General features: G+C 64.5%; 1 protein-coding gene across 1 annotated transcript in view; it reads right to left on the bottom strand.

Moving 5' to 3' along the window:
- Positions 1-526: 526 nt before the first annotated feature.
- Positions 527-13,266, bottom strand: part of LOC142862587 (uncharacterized) — a 127,218-nt gene continuing 114,478 nt past the window's right edge. The window contains exon 2 of the mRNA XM_075995585.1: positions 527-1,053. Within this exon, the coding sequence (XP_075851700.1) occupies positions 706-1,053 (348 nt within the window). The 3' untranslated portion in view covers positions 527-705. The remainder of the gene's footprint in view (positions 1,054-13,266) is intronic.

Here is a 13,266-nt window from a genome sequence, read left to right as displayed (position 1 = left end):
GTCTGCTCACAAAGAGAAAGAGGTCGCAACTGGACCGGGCTGTTCCGGAGATGGACGCCCCAGACCAAAGCCCAGGGCCGGGTGGGGGTGCCCATCTGCCCCCCCCTCCAACTAGCAGCGGCTCCGCCTGCCCCCGCTGGTCCATCTCCGCCCCAGCCTCGCCCTACGACTTCCGGGGAGCAAAGCACCTGCTGCAGCCCCTCAGGGGTCCGTTCGAGGAAATACGGCCCAAGGTGCCGCAAGGCTCCATTACGGCCAAATGTGGCTCCAGGTGCCTCCCCGAGGCCTCGGGACGGAGCCGTCAGAGCACAGGGCGACCGCACGGCCAAGTCCAGCCAAAGGGCCTGACCCAGCCTGCTCCCCGCGCCCGGCCACACACGCCTCTGCAGTCACACGCCATGGAGGGGCAGGGCCTCCCCGCCTCAGGGCAGCGCCGCGGCTCAGACAGCGAGCGCCAGGCGTCCCAGGGTCCCCGACGGACAGGGAACGGGAAGACCAGGCTGCCGGCGGCCCCTCCCCGGCTCTCTGGCAGGGCCCCTCATCCACGGAAACCCAGAGACGCCCCCTCTCGGGTCACGGGAACCTGTGACCTCGTTCCACAAAGGAGCAAACGAATGAAGACAACATTGCGCACGGGCAAACCAACACTACGGCAACCGCAGCCCCCGGGCCGGGACTCCAGAGCGCCGCCCCCCGGGATCTTGGTTAAACCAGGACTCTGGACCCTGAAGAGCACGAGAGACAGACCCGACGGCAGGGGCGGGAGGCTCGGCGGCGACTCCCCGAGAACCCCGGAGCCCGGCCGGGCGGGGGCGGCGTGGTCCCAGGACCCAGTCCCCGGAGAGGCGGCAAGAACCGTCGCCTACCTGTGCCTGCGACGTCAGGTCCGTCCCTGTCCCGGCCGCTCTGCGGACACTGCGCCGGCCTCGGCTCCTGCGCGGTGCGGGGGCCCCGGGGCAGGCTCTCTGCGGCAACGGCGCCCGGCTGCGGCTCCGGCTCGCCAGCGGGAGGGTGGGCGGCCGTGGTCGGGGCCTCCGGGGGTGCAGACGGGACCTGCAGGGAGAGGAGGGGGACACGGTGAGCCTTCGCCACGCCTGCCTGCCGGAGAGGATGCACGGAGGGGCCCGCCGGCCAGGGAGCCCTCCTTCCCCGCACCTCGGCCTGGCCTCGGAGCTCAGGGACTCAGGCGGGCCGGCTTGGCACAGCCCGGGGAGCGGGCCCCCGGCAGAGCCAGCGCCAGGGTTCCCCTCGCCCAGCAGGCCCTGCCAGGGGACAGCAGGCTGGACCCTGCACGCCGGGGGCCCACCCGCAGGGCCCCACGGCCCCAAACTGGAGCTGCCAGAGCACCCCCCACCACCACCACTCTGCAGCTGGCCAGTCCTGGGCAGGGCCCAGAGGACGTGACAGGGAGCTGGAGGCTGAGTCCAGAGGCCCAGCCTCATCCTGTCCCCTGGGAGTGGCGGGGACGAGGTCTGTCCTGTGGTTGTTGCCCAGCGAGCCCTGGGGCCTGTGGCTTGGTTCAGGGAGCTGGGTAACCGCTCGGTGGCTACCTGGCCTGCAGCCCGCACGTCAGGTGCTGGTCCATCCGAGTGCCCGGGGAATGAACGGTCTCTTCCAGGCCACGCGGCGGGAGCCTGGCTGGAGCCCCGCTCCGCTCTGACCAGCTGGGGGGCGCGGGTGCGAGTTCACACCTCCCCACGCCACCAGAGCCTCTCGATTGTGAACGACAGGACAGTGGGAGGCTGCCAGCTGGGTTTCTGGGGTTCGCGCGGGAGAGCAGGTGGGGGTGCTTGCTCTGCTCCCTGGGGGAGACCGACTCAGCCAGCTCACACGTGCTTCTAGGCCCCTGCACCCAGGGGGCCGGCCGGGGGCGGCAGAGGAGGGCTGAGACCCCCCCGGGCTCCCAGGGCTCCCTCCACCAGGGGAGCTGCCCCCGGCGGGAGGTTGGCAAGAGTGCGGGCCCGACACAGAGCCTGTCGCATAGTAGGTGCTCGTCGAACGCCAGCGGAGCCCGGTGCCGGCTCCCACGTGCTGTGGCAGCAACCCCGCGCCTGGGCCATGCCCTGGGGACACAGGTCTACCTGCCGGTCAGGGCCCGGAGGGGAAGTTTGCTCACGGCTGCAGCGGAGCTCTCTCCCCAGCATGGCCAAGAAGACGAGGCGGGGAAGGCGGTCGCAGGAGGGGGGCAAGACGGCCCTCGCCCCGGGAATAATCAGGCCCAGGAGCACAGCCGGGTAGGTGCAGCGGGAAGAGCCGCCTCCTCCCCCGGGGCGAGGGCAGGTGCGTGCCGACAGGTGCGTGCCGGCAAGGAGCACCTCCAGGGCTGGCCAAAGGCCCCGCCCCTACTCGGGACACGCAGGGCTGCCCAGGACAGAGGGAAGAGGACACACATGGCCCGGCCCTGCCTGACCACGGTGGCCGGCACCGAAGCCCATCTACAGAGACGCTCTGCTCGACCCGCCCCGACGGGGTTTCGCTTCCTGGGCTGCAAGCTGGTGCATCAGAGGCCGAAAAGAGTGTTTTATGGCTGGGTGAGGTGGCTCACGCCTGTCATCCTAGCACTCTGGGAGGCCGAGGCGGGAGGATCGATTGAGCTCAGGAGTTCAAGACCAGCCTGAGCAAGAGCGAGACCCCGTCTCTACTACAAATAGAAAGAAATTAGCCAAACAACTAAAAATAGAAAAAGGTAGCAGGGCTCATGCCTATAGTCCCAGCTACTCGGGAGGCTGAGGCAGGAGGGATCGCTTGAGCCCAGGAGTTGGAGGTTGCTGTGAGCTAGGCTGACGCCACAGCACTCACTCTAGCCTGGGCGACAGAGGAAGACTCTGTCTCAAAAACAACAAAAACAAAAACAGTGTTTTACGCCCCTTAATTCCCCGTGATAGCCCGGTGACGGCGAGCAGAGGACTCCAAATACCGCAATAAGGGAGAGACAGGGCTTCGGGTCGGGGAGACGGGAGATGCCCACGCAGAGTCCCCGGCAGGAGACGGCCACGGGTTCGGCAGCGCGCGGCGGCGGCGGCGCCGGGCGTAATTGGGAAGTTATTAGATATGGAACACACACAGCACCCGGCAAATGAGTAATCAGGGACTAATTAAGCACACGCCACACGGCAGATCATGCGGGAGAGGCTGGTGGCTGCCACATCTGTGGCTGCGATTAGGGGTGCTCCGGCTGCGGTGCCGTCGGCCAGGCGGGATCACGGCGGCTCAGGGCAGGGACGCCTCGGCCAGGGGCCGGGGTCAGACCCCGAGCACAGGCCTTGTCCAGAACCTAGGGATGGCCGACGCCCCGGTGCCCACAGGGTGGAGGACTCGAAATAATTAGGCCAGGCGCGGTGGCTCATGCTATAACCCTAGCGCGGTGGCTCATGCTGTAACCCTAGCACTCTGGGAGGCCGAGGCGGGAGGATGGCTCAAGGTCAGGAGTTTGAAACCAGCCTGAGCAAGAGCGAGACCCCGTCTCTACTAAAAATAGAAAGAAATCAATTGGCCAACTAATATATAGAGAAAAAACGAGCCGGGCATGGTGGCGCATGCCTGTAGTCCCAGCTACTTGGGAGGCTGAGGCAGGAGGATCACTTGAGCCCAGGAGTTTGAGGCTGCTGTGAGCGAGGCTGACGCCACGGCACTCACTCTAGCCTGGGCAACAGAGCTAGACTCTGTCTCAAAAAAAAAAAAAAAGAAAAAGAAAAAATTAACACAAGATGGTTTTTTTGGTCCCAGGCTTCAAGTCTGGCCAGGTGACAACTCACCGCGGCCACCCTGGACGGTTTGCAAAGTGTGCGCGCAGAACCGCGTCCCAGAGCCCTGCCGCAGTTCCGCCGGGGAGGGCAGGCCGGGGCATGCTGCGCCAGTTTTACTGATGGGGAAACCGAGGCTTAGAGGCCCGAGAGTGGGCAGAGTCGCCCGGCCTGGCCAGCCCGCCAGCAGGCTCGGGGCCCGTCCCCCGGACGTCTGGGGAAGGGCAGCGGCCGAGCGCGAGTGGAGACAGAGGGGCCAACAGGAGCGGGGTCCCGGCCCCCACTTCCTCCTTGGTAAAGGGGGTGCGAGGTCAGAGGACAGGGCAGTGGGGGACCCCAGCTCCGCGCAGGGAGCCCGTAAGTCCGTCTGCGAAATGACGCGCAGAGGAAAGAGGGGCCCACCCCACCTGCCACAGAGAGAACCCCAGGGGCCGCGGTGCGAGGACTGTGGGTCCTTTGGGTTCGGCTGGAATGGGGGCGTCTGCAAACCCAGGAGCCCCGCCTGGCCCCGGGGGCGGGACGGAGGGGCCTGGGCCGCGGCCCTCGAGCAGGAAGCCTGCGGCAAAATGGCGCCCACACCACCGCGTCCACGGCCTGCTGAGCCCCGGCGCCCTCCCGCCGGCCTCCCTGGGCCCCGGGAGGCAGCGCTGTGGTGCCCCTTACGCAGACAGGGAAACCAAGGCACAGAAACACAGAAACAGGAACTCCTTGGGCTCACCGTGTCGGACGGGCGGGAGGACGCGTGTTTCTCAGAGCCTCACGGGAAGATGGCGTCCGCCGCCGACGGCACGGAGCGTCAGGAGACGCGCCGGGCGGGGCCGAGGGAGGCTGGCGGGGCCGAGGGAGGCTGGCGGGACATCCGGGCAGCAGGAGCCGGCCGGACCCAGGCATGGTCAGCACTCCCGCGCTCTTGCGACTCCAGGGAACATTCTAGAAGGCATGACCCCAGCCCCCTCCCCCCAAGGGAGGCCTCCTGAGGCCTGGCACAGGGCAGGGGGCCTCGACCCTGGAGGCGAGAAAGAGCCTCCTCCTGGCGCCAGGCTGCAGCGGCAAACACGGCAGTTAAAATCCGGCCCTGGGCCGGGCGCGGTGGCTCACGCCTGTCACCCCAGCACTCTGGGAGGCCGAGGCGGGAGGATCGCTCGAGGTCAGGAGTTCGAGACCAGCCTGAGCAAGAGCGAGACCCCGTCTCTACTATAAATAGAAATAAATTAATTGGCCAACTAATATATATAGAAAAAATTAGCCGGGCATGGTGTCACATGCCTGTAGTCCCAGCTACTTGGGAGGCTGAGGCAGGAGGATCGCTTGAGCCCAGGAGTTTGAGGTTGCTGTGAGCTAGGCTGACGCCACGGCACTCACTCTAGCCTGGACAACAAAGGGAGACTCTGTCTCAAAAAAAAAAAAAAAAATCTGGCCCTGGAGCAGCGGACACTCGGGCTGGAGAGACACAGGGCTCCGACAGGAACTCGAATAAGCCCGGCACGCCCACGCCGGCTGTCGGGAACCGCCATGAGGACAAGCGGCAGGAGAACAGGACGGGGACGGTGGCAGAAGAGGACATTTGTGCAGTTGAAAGAAACGAGCACGCTAGCCATGGAGACACCGGGGAAGGGTGATCCAGGCAGAGGGAACAGCAAGCACGGTGGCCCCGAGGCAGGAGCACTGTCTGCAAACTGTCTCTGCAAAGGTCGGAGGGTACAAGTACCCATGGCTTTGGGGACCGCAGGGTCTCTGTCAAACGCTCCGCGAGTCTGCGTCGCAAATCCAGAGCAGCCCGAGACATGATCGAGACGACGAACACTCGTGGCTGTTCCAATAAAGCTTTATTTGGGGACACTGAGATTGGAATTTCACGTAATTTTTGCATGTGGTGATTTACTATTCTGACTTGGGTGTTTCTGCTACGATCACTTAAGAATGTAAAAGCCACTCTGAGTTCGCGGGTGGCCAGCCGCCTCCGTGCATGGGCTGCGGTTCGCTGTTCCCTGTCCCGGAAGCCGCCAGGGGGAGAGGCCTGGGTGGCGGGAGGGGCGGGAGGGGGCGTGGAGAGGATGCAGAGCCAGTCCGGGTGGGGGGTCTGCGGGAGGGGCCGCGAGCCTTGACACAGGACGGCCAGGCGGGGAGCGGGGGGACGGGCACAGGCCCGCGGGAGGCAGGGAGGACAGCTGCTCCTGCAAGAGCACAGAGCGCCGGCGCCAGCAGCGTGCTCCTCTCCCCGCCCCGCCCCTGCAGGGCACAGACTCAGACACTGCCTGGCCTGCTGCGAAGCCCAGCTCTGCCCTTCCCAGCTGAGTGCCCTCAGGCAGGTGATGCTACTACCTCTCTGGGCCTTGGCTTCCCCATCTGTAAAATGGGGCTGGTGACAGCACCTGCAGTCCCAGCCACTCGGGAGGCTGAGGCAGGAGGCTCGCTTGAGTCCAGGAGTCTGAGGTTGCTGTGAGCTAGGCTGACGCCACGGCACTCACTCTAGCCCGGGCAACAGAGTGAGACTCTTTGTGTAAAAGAACAAAAATAAAAGACATGACATCTGCATGCCGGTCCCTCCAGCATCCTTGGTGTTGGGCACCTTGCATAGCCCCAGCACCTCTCTCCGGCCCGCCCCAGCCCCGACACCACTCGCCTGCTCCCCATTCTACAATCTGTCATCCTGAGCTCCCTGTGTAAACAGAATCGCACAGCATGTGGCCTTCCGCAGTTGGCCTTTCCCAATTGGCACAGACTCCCTGCGTCCAGGAGGGTGAGTGGATCCGGAGTTTGCTTGTTTGTTTTTTTTTTCATTGCTGAGTAGTACTCCATGGTGTGGATGCGCCCTGGTTTATTGAACTATTGGATGACTTGGGTGTTTTGTTTCCAAGAGACAGGGTCTTGCTCTGTCACCCTGGCTGGAGCGCAGTGGCACAATCCCAGCTCACTGCAGCCTCAAACTCCTGGGCTCAAGCCATCCTCCCACCTCGGCCTCCAGTAGTTGGGACAACAGGTACACGACACCACGCCCGGCTGATTTTCTTTTATTTTTCATAGAGACAGAGTCTCACTATGTTGCCCAGGCTGGTCTCGAACTCCTGAGCTCAAGTGATCCTCCCGCCTCGGCCTCCCAGAGTGCTGGAATTACAGGCGTGAGCCACCGCGCCCGCCCTGACTTGGGTTTTAACAGGATGACGCACAGTCTTGCTCCTAGAGAGGCAGAGGGGAGCGGGTTCCCGGGTGCCCACCTCTGCACCCCACTCCTGGGCACCACTGCCCCACTCCCGTCTCCAGAGCCCAGGCCTGGCTTTCCCGGCTGGCTCCCCCTTTGTGGCCTGCACCCCCCTCGACCCGGTTTCCCGGGCTCCCACAGAACACACAGTGCCCCCCACCTGCCATCACCTCTCCTGCTGTCCCCAGCAGCCGGGGAGGCCACGAGGCTCACGAACCCCCACCCCTGACAACGCGTTCCCTGTGCAGATACCGCTCAGAGACGTCTAGCAACCCCCAGGGCCGTCACACAGCCAGAAGACAGACCGGCAGACACTGGCCCGGGTGGGCCCTGAGTTACGCGGAGACACACTCCTCGTCGCCTGTACCCTGAGCAGAGGGGACTCGCCCCGCTGACCCCACACAAGGGTTTGGGAGTAGGGGGCCGGCCCCGGGCTCCCGCCACGGGTCCCTGCGGCCGAAGGTGAGCACAACTCGCGGACAACAGCGGGGGGAGCAGGCGCCCGCCCGCCGGGGCAGTGAGTTTATCAAGCACTGACAGTGCATTAGCCAAGTGATCACCAGACTATTAATTTTTTTCCCCAGCCCCTGCCAGGGGTTTTACAGTGAAAAATGGCAGTTTAACCGCAGGGAAATTCTTCAGGGTGACAAAAATAAAAATAGCTCTAATTGAAGTTGATAGAAATTATACCCTTTGAAGCACATGTCGGGCTGCACTGGCTACAGCGTGAGTGAGCGTTGGGGCAGGGCTGCTGTCACGGAGTCCCTGAGACGCGGAGACAGCCGCGGCGAACAGCCTCGGGGGGGCATCACGTCTGGTCGGCGCCCCCGAGGGACCCGGGAGGTGGCAGTGACGGGGTGGAGGGCTGGCCCCGCTGGGCCCTGCAGACACAGACTCACCTGCTCGCCCACCTGTCCCTGCAGAGGGAGCGCGGGCAGGTGAGCACCAGGTGACCCTCTCCGTCCCACAGCGGAGAGATCGAGGTGTGTCCCAGGCACCTGCAGGCCACCGGGCCACCAGCAGGCGAGGTCACGACCCAGCCCCAGCCCCCTCCTCGAGGCCCTGCTTCCGGAAGCCTGACACCAGTATGAAACGTACACGCTCCAAAAACGTAAACAACAGAGGTCCCAGAGACTTAAACAATAGTCCAAGAACCGGCCGGGCGGCGCGGGGCACAAAAATCAGCCCCAGACTTCTTTTTTTTTTTTTTAATTTTTTGAGACAGAATCTCACTCTGTTGCCCGGGCTAGAGTGAGTGCCGTGGCGTCAGCCTAGCTCACAGCAACCTCAAACTCCTGGGCTCAAAGCGATCCTCCTGCCTCAGCCTTCCGAGTAGCTGGGACTACAGGCATGCGCTACCATGCGCGGCTAATTTTTTCTATATATTTTTAGTTGGTCGATTAATTTCTTTCTATTTTTAGTAGAGACGGGGTCTCGCTCTTGCTCACGCTGGTTTCGAACTCCTGACCTCGAGCGATCCTCCCGCCTTGGCCTCCCCAAGTGCTGGGATGACAGGCGTGAGCCGCCGCGCCCGGCCCCGCGACTTCATTTTAAAGTATTTATGAGGCCCCGGCCCTGTGCACGGAGACCCGGCGGTGGCAGAGACAGGGACATTCTCGGCCTTCGTGATGCGGGCACCGCGGGCTGGAGGGAGGGAGACCGGCGACAGCCCGTCACTCTCGCCGGGTCCACCCACAGCAGAAGAAAAACGTCATCAACAATGAAAACCCAGACACGACTCCCGGCGAAAAGACACAATGCAAGAATATAAGAATCCAACCGGCATAGGATTTTAAGGCTCATTTTTTTCTTTACAAAAAAAAAAGGAAATGGAAAGATTGGAAGGAATCCCTTCTCCTGTGTCTCCCCCACGTGCAGGAAGCAAGCTCATCACGCGGGAACGCGGGCACGCGCAATCTCGGCGCCTTCCCACGGCCACCCGCCCCAGAGGGTCTGAAGGGGAGGGGGGAGGCAGGAAACGTGGGGAATAAAAGGCAGAAGCTTCTAGAAAGGGCACGGCACATAAGGCTAAGCTGTGCAAATTTTAAGGTATCGATAAATGCCCTTTCCCCTCTCTCCCCAAGGATAATAATTATTATTATTAGTGAGACAGGGTCTCGCTCTGTCACCCGGGCTGGAGTACAGCTCCCTGCAGCCCCGAACTCGGGGCTCAAGTGATCTTCCTGCTGAGCCCCCCGAGTGGCCGGGGCCACGGGTGCGGGGCTAAATTTTAAAGTTTTTTTTTTGTACAGACGGCGTCTTGCTGTGTTGCTCGGGCAGGTCTCGAACTCCTGGCCTCGAGGGATCCTCTTGCCTCGGCTTCCCAAAAGTGTTGGGATTACAGGTGTGAGCCACGGCGCCCAGCCAAGGTAATTATTTAATGTCATTTAAATTATTCAGCCACCTCTAGGAGGCTGAGGCAGGCGGATTGCTCGAGGTGAGGAGTTCGAAACCAGCCTGAGCAAGAGCGAGACCCTGTCTCTACTATAAATAGAAAGAAATTAATTGGCCAAATAATACACATAGAAAAAAAATTAGCCGGGCATGGTGGCTCATGCCTCTAGTCCCAGCTACTCGGGAGGCTGAGGCAGGAGGATCACTTGAGCCCAGGAGTTTGAGGTTGCTGTGAGCTAGGCTGACGCCACGGCACTCACTCTAGCCTGGGCGACAAAGTGAGACTCTGTTTCAAAAAAAAAAAAATGTATTCAGCCACATCACGTGCCAGGCACTGTTCAAACGTTTTACAAATCTTAACTTGCTTGATCTTCCAAATGCGCCTCTGAGGTGTGTGGGTTCTGTTATCCTGCACCCATTTTGTGGAGGGGGAGACTGAGGCCTGGGGAGGGGGTACAGCAGCTGCCTCGGGGCACACGGAAGCTCTGCAGGCAGACGCCGCCGTCCCAGCGTGCGCCGGTCACCTCGGAACGGCCCAGAAAGTTGGCCGGGTGCTCGGGGCACCCCCATCGCACGAAGGGGGTTCAGCAACTTCACACCGGCGAGGTGTGTGATAGGCAAGACGCAGGCGGAGCCCCGGCTGGGGCGGTGAGGGGCGAACGGCTCAGGGCGCGAGAGGAGGACGGAGTGAGCCTCACGTGGGGAGGGGAGGCCGGCAGGGCCTCGCTCTGCCACGCGGCCTCCCCCCAGGCCCATGCTCCGCGGGACCGAGAGGCTGGCGAGCCCACCCCCAGGCCCAGAGCGTGGCGCGAGTTTGACGGGCAGGCTGAGTGTCCCCGGCGTGAGGCCTTGCGTGGCGTGGGTGCGGTGGCAGGCTAGGAAGGGGCGGGAACGGGCGGGGCCTCTGTGCCCTGTCCCCAGACCCCGATCGCCGGGGCAGCCCTGCGGCCTGTGTCCGTGCGTCCACCCCCGACCGGCCGGCCGGCACGCCGGCTCTCGCGGGACCTCTGAGGCCGCAGGGACACGGCACACGAACGTTCCCTGGCTGAGAGGGCTGAGGGTGACACGCCTGTCCCCAGCTGCTCGGAGGCCTCGGGGTGCGGCAGCCTCCTTCCCTCCCTTCCCCGCCCCCTTCCCTCTCTCCCCATTCCTGCTGCTGGGGTGCGGTGGGAGGAGCGGCACCACCCCAGGATGCGTGGCCTCCCCTGCCCAGGACTGCGACCCCCCACCCCAGAAACAGCCGCCCGGCCCCTCCAGGGAGCCGCACGCCCGGCCTCCACCTCCCGGCCTCTACCTCCCGGCCTCCACCTCCAGCGCAGGAAGGGCCAGGCCGGGCCTGCCAGGGCGCCTGCTCCTCGCTAATTACTCACTCCTGCCGGATCAAAGGTCGTGTTTATTAAAAAGCGGGTTGAACCTGCCTGGCTGGGAAGCGGCTGCTCAGACAGACAGGGCAGCCCTCTGCCCCAGGACGGCTCCCGCCCTCCTCAACGCCACCCGGGCACCGTTGCCAAGGGCACCGGGCTAACCGCTCTCCCGCACTGCCCCGGGCGGGCCAGGGAGGGTCTGGGCTTTGCAGGGGAGGGAAGGGTGGCTTCCCTCCTCCCTCTACCCTCCTCCTTCCACCCTCCTCCCTCCACCCTCCACCCTCCTCCCTCTACCCTCCACCCTCCTCCCTCCACCCTCCTCCCTCCACCTTCCTCCCTCCTCCCTCTACCCTCCACCCTCCTCCCTCTACCCTCCTCCCTCCTCCCTCCACGCTTCACCCTCCTCCCTCCACCCTCCTCCCTCCACCCTCCTCCCTCCACGCTTCACCCTCCTCCCTCCACCCTCCACCCTCCTCCCTCCTCCCTCCTCCCTCTACCCTCCACCCTCCTCCCTCCACGCTTCACCCTCCTCCCTCCTCCCTTCAGCATCCTCCCTCCACCCTCCTCTCTCCTCCTTCCTCCCTCCTCCGTCCTCTGTCCTTCCTCCTCCCTTCACCCTCCTCCCTCCACCCTCCTTCCTCCACCCTACTTCCTCCTCCCTCCACCCTCCTCCCTCCTCCCTCCACCCTACTTCCTCCTCCCTCCTTCCTCCTCCCTCCTTCCTCCACCCTCCTTCCTCCACCCTCCACCCTCCTCCCTCCTCCCTCCACCCTCCTTCCTGCACCCTCCACCCTCCTCCCTCAACCCTCTTCCCTCCTCCCCCCTCCCTCCTCCCTCCATCCTCCACCCTCCTCCCTCCATTGCTCCTGGGCTGGGCTTTGAATCAAATCACGGTGAGAGGAGGAACAGGAGGAGCCCAGGTTAGAGCACAGGCCCCTGCGCGGGCCCAGCACACGGAGACGTGGGGAGCGGGCGACGTAGGTGTCCTGCACCGTGAGCCAGGGGAGCACCAGGGCCGCCTCGTCCTGCAGGCAGGGCCTCGAGGGGGCTCTGGCGGGCAGTGGGGCCAGGGTCTGGGGGCCAGGGCCGCCTCGTCCTGCAGACAGGGCCTGCCGGGGGTACCGCCGCCCGACAGCCCCTTGGCGACACGCACACTTGGCGGACGCCGACTCCCGCGAGGACCACCCTGAGCTGACGCACAAGGGCAGCGCTCAGAGCCAGGCCGCCTGCGGCTCCTGGGCACAGCCAGCTGGGACCACGCCGGAGGAGTGCTGGCGTCCCACGTCCCGGCTCCTGCGGCCGCATCTAGGGGTGGCGTGTCCGAGCCCCGGCACGTGGGAGGGACGGTGGCTTCGCTCCACGGGCCACGCAGCCCCACTCGGGGGTCCCTGCGAGTGGCCTGCCCCACGCCGAGCACCCCCAGAGACACCCCCGAGTCCCCACACTGGCCGGCCTGGAGCTCGGCCTTCCGGAAAGGGCGGAAGAAGCTGGAGAGGCCAGGTGGGAGCGGGGCCCCGAGAAGCAGCTGGAAGCCAAGGCCTCGGGCGCGGGGAGGACGGCGACGGTGGCCGCGGGCCTGGGTCTCCGCGACTCCCACTCTCCGAGGATGGAACCTGGGCCGGCGAGGCTCCGGCACCCCCCTCCCCGCCCCCTGCGGGCCCCTCGCGGCTGCACGCAACCTGTGGGCAGCAGGGAGCCAGGGTGGGGCGCAGGGAGAGGCTGCCGCCATGACACCATGCGTGGGGCGGGGAGGGGCCGCGGGGACTGAGAAAGCCACCGAGTCAGAGACGGAAACGCCCAAGGAGGGGCTGGGTCTCGGGTGGCAGAGGCCCGAGGGAGGCAGCGACGGTCTTGTCCCCGGGCTGATGGGGACACTGTGGTTGTCAAGGCTACGGGTGCCACTGGCAACCCGAGCACAGAGGCCAAGGGTGCAGCCCCCCTCCCCCGCCACCAGGCAGGGTCTAACCCCAAACGTCACAGCACGGAGGGGAGAACCTGGGGCAGGTGAGCCACGCGGAGGTGACTGGGGCGTGCACACGCCCCTCTGGTTCACAGGACCCAGGGCCCCACGCCCTCATCCGACATCTCGGGCCCTGAACCTTGGGCTTCCTGGAGCCACAGCAAGCAGCCTCCGCAGAGCCGCAGAGACGGCTGAGCTCAGAGAGGTCGGGTGCCTTCTCTAAGGCAACACAGCACAGCACGAACTCTGCAACTCCCGACTGGAGGGTTCGGATTAAATCCTGCCCCAGAGCCAGGCTCTGAAATGTGAGCCACCCCCAGCGCCAGTGTGCTCGAACTCAGCAGCGAGGTCCAGAAACCGCTCAGAGCCGGGAGGAGGGAGCTGTGGGAAGAGGGGGGAGGATCTGTCACCAGGGCCCCGGGGCTCACACTTGGCCACTAGTATTTGCCAAGGAGGGGCGGGAGGGCTCAGAGAGAGGGGTGCAGAATTTAGGATCCAGGCAGAGGTCACTAGAACATTTAATCACGAAATATTCTAAACACCCGGAAAGCAACGGGGCAAGCGCCGGGGCCCACGTGCTGCCACCTGCACCCCTCCTGGCTGTGG

Source organism: Microcebus murinus, chromosome 20 (genome assembly GCF_040939455.1).
Source record: "Microcebus murinus isolate Inina chromosome 20, M.murinus_Inina_mat1.0, whole genome shotgun sequence".
Taxonomy (NCBI): Eukaryota; Metazoa; Chordata; class Mammalia; order Primates; family Cheirogaleidae; genus Microcebus; species Microcebus murinus.
Note: the sequence above shows the minus strand (reverse complement) of the source record. Positions and strands in the feature narration are given on the sequence as shown.